This window comes from Xiphophorus couchianus, chromosome 2 (genome assembly GCF_001444195.1).
Source record: "Xiphophorus couchianus chromosome 2, X_couchianus-1.0, whole genome shotgun sequence".
Classification (NCBI taxonomy): Eukaryota; Metazoa; Chordata; class Actinopteri; order Cyprinodontiformes; family Poeciliidae; genus Xiphophorus; species Xiphophorus couchianus.
Genome location: NC_040229.1, coordinates 33,820,375 through 33,827,176, shown reverse-complemented (window position 1 = coordinate 33,827,176; position 6,802 = coordinate 33,820,375). Strand labels below are relative to the sequence as shown.

Below are 6,802 nucleotides of genomic sequence, written 5' to 3'. Positions count from 1 at the left end.
CATTGTTTAATTCAAATAAAGAAAAGGGACTATTCAATAAATCATTATTTCTTACATTTTCTTCTAATAAATTTACATTTTCATTAATTGTACAATTTCTTCTGCGGTTTTCTTCTGCGCTTAAATTATTACAACTATGAACTTTAACAAATTTTTTAACTAACATATTTGCTTTCTCCTCCTCAGTCACAGCAATATCATTTCCATCTTTCAGAACTGGATATCCATATTCCCTTCTAATTCCATTCATTCTCTTTATCATTCCCCAGACTTTTGAAATCTTTGTTTCCCTACCTACAGAATCACAAAAATTACTCCAATAAACCTTTTTAGCATTTTTCACCGTTCGTTTAACCAGAGCTTGTGACCTTTTATATTCAATAAAATTCTGAAAATTCTGATTTCTCTTTAACAATCTAAAAGCTTTATTTCGATATTTAATTGCACCATCACATTCCTTCGTCCACCATGGAACAATTTTCTTCTTATATATTCCTTTTTTCCTTTGGATTGTTTCTCGAGCAGCCCCTAAAATGGCCTCACAAATAGAAGAATTTACCATATCAACATCCAAATCTATATTAACTTTTTGCATCTCTTCATCATTTATTATTTTATATTTTTCCCAATCAACATTTCCAAATATCCATCTTTCTAAGTTCTCATTAACAATTTTTCCTATTTCTTTACCAATTTCAATAAGTATAGGGTAGTGATCACTACCTATAGTTGATTCTCTTAATATTTTCCACTTACTAATCCCAGCCAAATTCTTTGAAACTAAAGTTAAATCTAACGCTGATTCTGATCCATTTCTAATATTAATTCTCGTCCCTTCTCCATTATTAAGACAAACCAAATGTTTTCTATCCATTATTTCTTCCACCACTTCTCCATTTGCATCATTCCTATTACCCCACAAAGTACTATAAGCATTGAAATCTCCACAACAAATGAACTTTCTTCCTATATTTTTAAACATTTCCTCCATTTCATCTAAATCCAATTTTTTACACGGATTATAAAAATTTAATATATTAATACTTTCTTTATTAATCCAAATTTCCACAGATAACCATTCTAGTGAAGCTCCTTTTCCTAAAAATCTAAACTGTATTCCTTGTTTTATAAATATTACACATCCTCCTCCACTTTCTTGTTCCCTATCTCTTCTAATACTATTATACCCTCTTATGACAAAATCTAACTCTGGTTTAAGCCATGTTTCTTGAATACAAATAATATCTGGTTTATTTTTCAAATAGTTTAAATATCCTTTAAATTCTTGTCCATTTGCTAACAAACTTCTTGCATTCCATTGTAAAATAAGCATTAAATTCTTCCTCCACCTTGCTTCCCATCTATTTCAAGCCTTTTATTTATCAACTCCCAAGATAAATCCTTCACAGCTAGAAATTTTTCTGCACCTTTCACTATAATCTTGATTTTTTCAGTTTTCTGTTTCACTTGATCAGTACAATTAATAACATAAGCCATGAATAAAATTAATTTATCCATTGTAATTTCCATTCCTGACATTGTTTTTTGACTTGGTCCACGATTTGGACTAGAAGACACTTGCTGATTTTTCTGAACTATTCTTTCTTCTTGAACACTTTTTTCTGCCTCTGCATAAGAAATGTTTTTAACTACTTTCAGCTGTTGAATTTCTGCTGCCTTTTTCCTTGCTTCACACCCTCCATATGCTACATTATGCTGACCACCACAGTTACAACATTTCAACTGTACATCTGCTCCACATTCATCATATCGATGATCTTCACCACATTTAGCACATCTTTGCTTCCCTTTACACACTGATGCAATGTGACCATACCTTTGACATTTGTAACAGCGCAAGGGAGGAGGAATATAAGGTCTAACAGGAAAACTCAAGAACCCAATTTTCACTTTATCAGGAAGAACATCACCTTGAAACTCCAGAAGTATTGAAAAACTTTCTATTTTCTCCCCATCCACAGATTTTAACAATCTTTTCAATCTCCGCACTTCACCACCATGTATATTTCTTTTAAGTTTTTCTAAATCTTCCTCAAGCGGAATACCTGTGATTACACCACGTGATACTCTGTTTTCTCCAACAATTTTCTTTTCACTCACAACCTTTTTACAAATGTTATCAATCTGCATGCTTTTATTCTTTTGTTCTTCAGACTTACATTTTATCAACATATTACCATCTCGCAAGATTTTTACAAACTCAACCTCCCCTATTTTCTTTTTTATTTCTCTAGACACTGCTATCGGACTGAGGTTTATGTTCATATCTTCCTTCCTGAATTTAAGTATTACCTTAAACTCCTCATTTACCATTTTCCTCCTAACCACTCTGTTTTCTTCATCTGAACTATATTCTTCTAAACTTCTCTTACTATTTAGGTTACCAATCTCTCTATCATCTTTCGAAACTTTTTCCTTCCCTCTACCCCTTCCTCTACCTACCGTAGTCCATTCATCAAAATCCATATCATCTTCATCACCACCCCCATCTACCTTTGTGGTCATCCCAATCCAGTCACACTCCAGTTTATGCCAACCGCCAAAATAACAAAACCCTTTGTAAAGTTGTTTCAAAAACTCTCGCTGCTCGAAAACGCCTGCTGCACCCTCGACGCCTTCCGGGTTCTGAAAACCCGCTGTTCGTGTACTTGACTTGAGGTGTACTTGCAAGTATGCATCCTCGATAAAATGGGCGGAGCAAGAATACATCCGGGTACGTTGAGCGTTCTTGCCTAGATGCGTACTTAGAAATGGAACAGTACTTTGGCCACTGTCGATGACATTTCACAAGTACCCTAGAACAGATAAGTAGGCATATTGAGAAACGGCCAAAGGCGGAACAAGGGTTCAAGTGCGACTATTCGGACAGGACCAGTATCTGATTGGGAAACGTAACATCTGTTTTAAAGTTCTAACTTCTGAAATCTAGTGGCGCGGAAATCTGACAAATACCCACCGAATTTTAACATTGCTTACCCTCACTTCTCAAGCTACCATGTAAAGATATAGCTGATATAATTCAATTTGGAAAAAAAATACCACTACCTCTAGCGGGCAGTGTGAGAATAGCTGCCACCTTTCTTTGAATTAGTCAGCGGTAATTGGTGAACCTCTGAGAAAGGTATGCTTTGTTGCATTGAGTATGTTGTACATAACCCGACGAACAACAGAGAAGGTGATTTTAAAATGTGCTTTACAAGGACATTAGTTGGCGTGTTAAGGATGTATGAACTTTATTTTATTGTAAATTAGAGAAACCCCATTTGCTTAAAGTCAGCTAGTTTAGCTAGCAAGTAAAGCTAGCTGACAAGTTAGGCACGGTTAGAGTGTGGCTTTTCTTCCGTCCCAGATAAACTCTTTAACACTTGCGGTTTATATTTTCTTGTTTCTCAGCTTCCGGTTCATTCACAAAATGTTGGAAATATTCATTTTGAAGGTAAGAAGCATTCCGTCACGGTACTGAAGTATGCGTCAGATAACGCAGCTGCCGTTTTTGGCGCTTGATTTTCTTTTTTATTTTAACCCTTTACTTGTGTATCTCAGAAGAGGGAAGTTTTACATTTTTTAAAGGACGAGGCTACATTTATAAAAAGCATTCAAATACCACAGAAGTAGTCTACATTTATGGCAAATTGCAGAAAATCCATTTTATGATTTGTGAAGACTCAAGACTTTTGAGCTTCTTTGGTATAAAACCGACATTAGCAGTGGCCCACTATATTTGTTTACATAAATTTCCTGAGTATGGTAACATTGCCTTTGAACTACAGTACTGTATATGGCTTGGGTCAGAGGTTTTGGGTTTCCTTCCTCAAACTTCTCACAATAGCTTGATGGAATTCTGGCCCATTCCTCCCAACAGAACGGGCATAGATTTGATCAGCTTTGAAGGCTGGAGCTTACTGTTCTCTGCCTGATTTTTTTTCTGATGTCCTGTGTCAGAAAGCAGTGTGTTCCAGCTGAGGCCTCCACAAATGCATCCACAAATGTGCCTCCAATTAACTCCAATGTGTTAGCCTATCAGAAGTTTTCAAAGCCACACCCTCATCATCTGAGCTTTCCCTTATTGTTTAAAAAGATGGTAAGCATTCTGTATCAAAGACATTAACAAATAAATTTGACACAATCTTTCATTATTGTGGCATCTAGCACATCGAAATAATTTTGGAAATAGAACACATAGAACAAGAAAAATTTTATTTATTATTTTTGTTGTTGTTCTGATTTAACTTGAGACATTGAAAAATGTCTCCTCCTTTTGGCGTGTTTAAACATCTGGTTTCAGCTGTAGTTCTTCTCCCCTTAGACTTTTTTTTGTAAAGTGTGTAGAGATATTCGTTGGTATTTGGCAGTATGTAAATAAATAGAATTTAAATTAACTGTATTGATTAATTTCTCTGCCTAATATACTGTTCCATCAACATAGAACCACTTCTCTTCTAGCATTTATCAATTTAACAGAGCTTGTGGTCATTTAAAGTATCTAAGTATGAGTTTGAAAGATGATTTGTGTGTTCGTTTCTTCTGACTTCTAAGGTTGAGAATCCATCATGCCTCTGGGGTCGGGTTGTTTGCGGTGCCGATGGCAGTGTGGAGACCACAGAACATTACACTACTCTCCAGGCTCAGATGAACCTTTTCTACCAAGATGCAACTCAAGATCTAAATCAACTGAAACCCACTTCATTAGAGGAAGGACAGGTATTGAAACCCTAACAGTTTGTTGTCAGATACATTTAGAGCTGGCTATGACTTGGGTATTTTTGATCGTAAATTCTTCCAGCTAAACATGTTTTCTGTTAAAATTCAAGATTAGAAATTTCTGCTGATATGATCTCTCATATAAACCTTTTTAAATCTTTTTGACTCTTCAACACCTTAAAAACAATCTAAAAACACTCAAAAACTCTATAATCACAATAAAATGTGCATGCAATGTGATATTGTAAGCATGTTCATGCAAAGGGTCAGACCAGGACTGTGTTAGTATATAATTTTAGCAGAATAACAGTATTAAGTATCAATATCACTAAAGTGGGGAAATACACTGCCGATTTTGCAGACCTTCTCACTTTTAGAAGTCTTGAATTTATATCATAGATACTCTTCAACTGTGAGTGATCAAATCTAAAACAAAATTCCAGAAAATCACATTGTATAGTTTTTTAAGTAATTAATTTGCAGATCAAAAAGACTTGCTTGGCTAATAATTAACAATAGAATTCTTGATGTTGCATTGTTTGACGTGAATCCACACGGACTGTCAGTAAAGAAGTTATTTGTCTTGGTGTTTTTATGATTTTCCAATATAACAAAGTTTTAGTCTTGCATAACAGCTCAACTATGACTCGTAGTGATTTTGTGTTGCTGTTTTACACCTCTCAGGTGTATGTGGTATACTGGGCTGTGAAGAAGTCATGGTGTCGTGCCGTGGTGCGGTCCGTCATCACCGACCCCACATGCTGTCGAGCTTTCTGCTTCCTGGTTGACCATGGAGAAATGATTGTGGTCTCCTTAGACAAGTAAGTCAAATATAGCTCTGGTTCCCAGCTCAAGTTGCAATCTCAGATGTGTAAGGGCTGTGCTGATAGTTAAATTGTATTTTTTTGTTTCTTGTCTCCTACCAAGGATACGAGTGTCGTTACAGAAGTTCCTTCAGCTTCCTTTCTGGGTGAGGAGGTTCCACCTGGCACGAATCCAACCAATAACCCTTCGAGTATCTGTACTAGAAGAAAAAGTAGAACTTGAGTGAGAAAATGAGTTGTTTTCATTTAATACTTAAACTTTTGACACTTCATTGTTGACCGTTTTACTTAACCTATATTACAATTACTATTGCTATTTCCTGCAGACCTACTAGACAGTGGGACTTTTCGGCTACACTTTACCTGCACAACTTGCTTCGAGGTTAAAATAATTAATATTTAGTATGATTATAATAAGATGTTAATATTTGTACTAAAATATTTTTGTCAATTGTTTGATTTTTCCTCATAGCATCCACCCAAACAGAAGCTGTGTGGCATCAGTTGGAGTCGGACTCTACCTCCATTGAGCTCTATCTTACCATCAGCAACATCAAGGTGAACTTTGTCATAAGTACATGTATTTTGTTTTTTGGTGGTGGGACGTGTTAATTGCAACATCTGTAATGAATCACAATGCATTTTGATTGAAAACTACATATCAACAAAATAAGCTACATTCTCAATTCAAAAACTCGCTCCTTAATTTTTGAATAATAAATGTATAAGTTTAACAACAAAGACATTTAATTGTTTTCAATCTATTAGGTTATTCGACCATGTGTGAAGTGCTGTTATACCTATTTGGCTTTCAAGTATTTCCGGAAGCCCTGATCAGTCACAGATCTTCTTTAGAAATGTGACTGTTAACGCTGACGTTAGCGTTGGGGACGTCTGTGCTGCTGCAACATGTTGTGCATTTAGATGCTATTTTAGGCTTGAGTAGCTTCGCTGATGGGCCAACTCCTTTTTGCACAACTTGAACACAAGCCAAGTGAACAGTCTTTTCCAGAGTCCTGTCAAATTGTTCTTTTGAAGCAAAAATGAATCCTCAGTGGACCAAGAGAACTGACTTTGTCATCTATTGCTGTTTTGGAGACCGTCACTTGTGTGTCAGATTTATGGGTGTACCAAAAATTCATGAATACAAAATTCTGACTGGAACTGGTTTGTAAAAAATAGTTGATTAAATGCGTTAACTTTTGTAACACTTTAAAATCTATGTAAACAATTAATAAAAATTAACACGTTAAAGT

At 35.5% G+C, this 6,802-nt stretch overlaps 1 protein-coding gene across 3 annotated transcripts in view; it reads left to right on the top strand.

Moving 5' to 3' along the window:
* The first annotated feature begins 2,732 nt into the window (after positions 1 to 2,732).
* The window catches only part of tdrd12 (tudor domain containing 12), a 41,453-nt gene continuing 37,383 nt past the window's right edge, over positions 2,733 to 6,802 (top strand). For 2 of the 3 annotated variants that reach the window (XM_028029110.1, XM_028029094.1), the window contains exons 1-7: positions 2,733 to 3,142; positions 3,415 to 3,457; positions 4,558 to 4,722; positions 5,407 to 5,543; positions 5,650 to 5,769; positions 5,873 to 5,928; positions 6,019 to 6,104. In XM_028029110.1, the coding sequence (XP_027884911.1) occupies positions 3,434 to 3,457; positions 4,558 to 4,722; positions 5,407 to 5,543; positions 5,650 to 5,769; positions 5,873 to 5,928; positions 6,019 to 6,104 (588 nt within the window). In that variant the 5' untranslated portion in view covers positions 2,733 to 3,142; positions 3,415 to 3,433. Of the gene's footprint in view, positions 3,143 to 3,337; positions 3,458 to 4,557; positions 4,723 to 5,406; positions 5,544 to 5,649; positions 5,770 to 5,872; positions 5,929 to 6,018; positions 6,105 to 6,802 lie in introns of those variants that run through there. The other variant, XM_028029101.1, reaches the window with a different exon arrangement.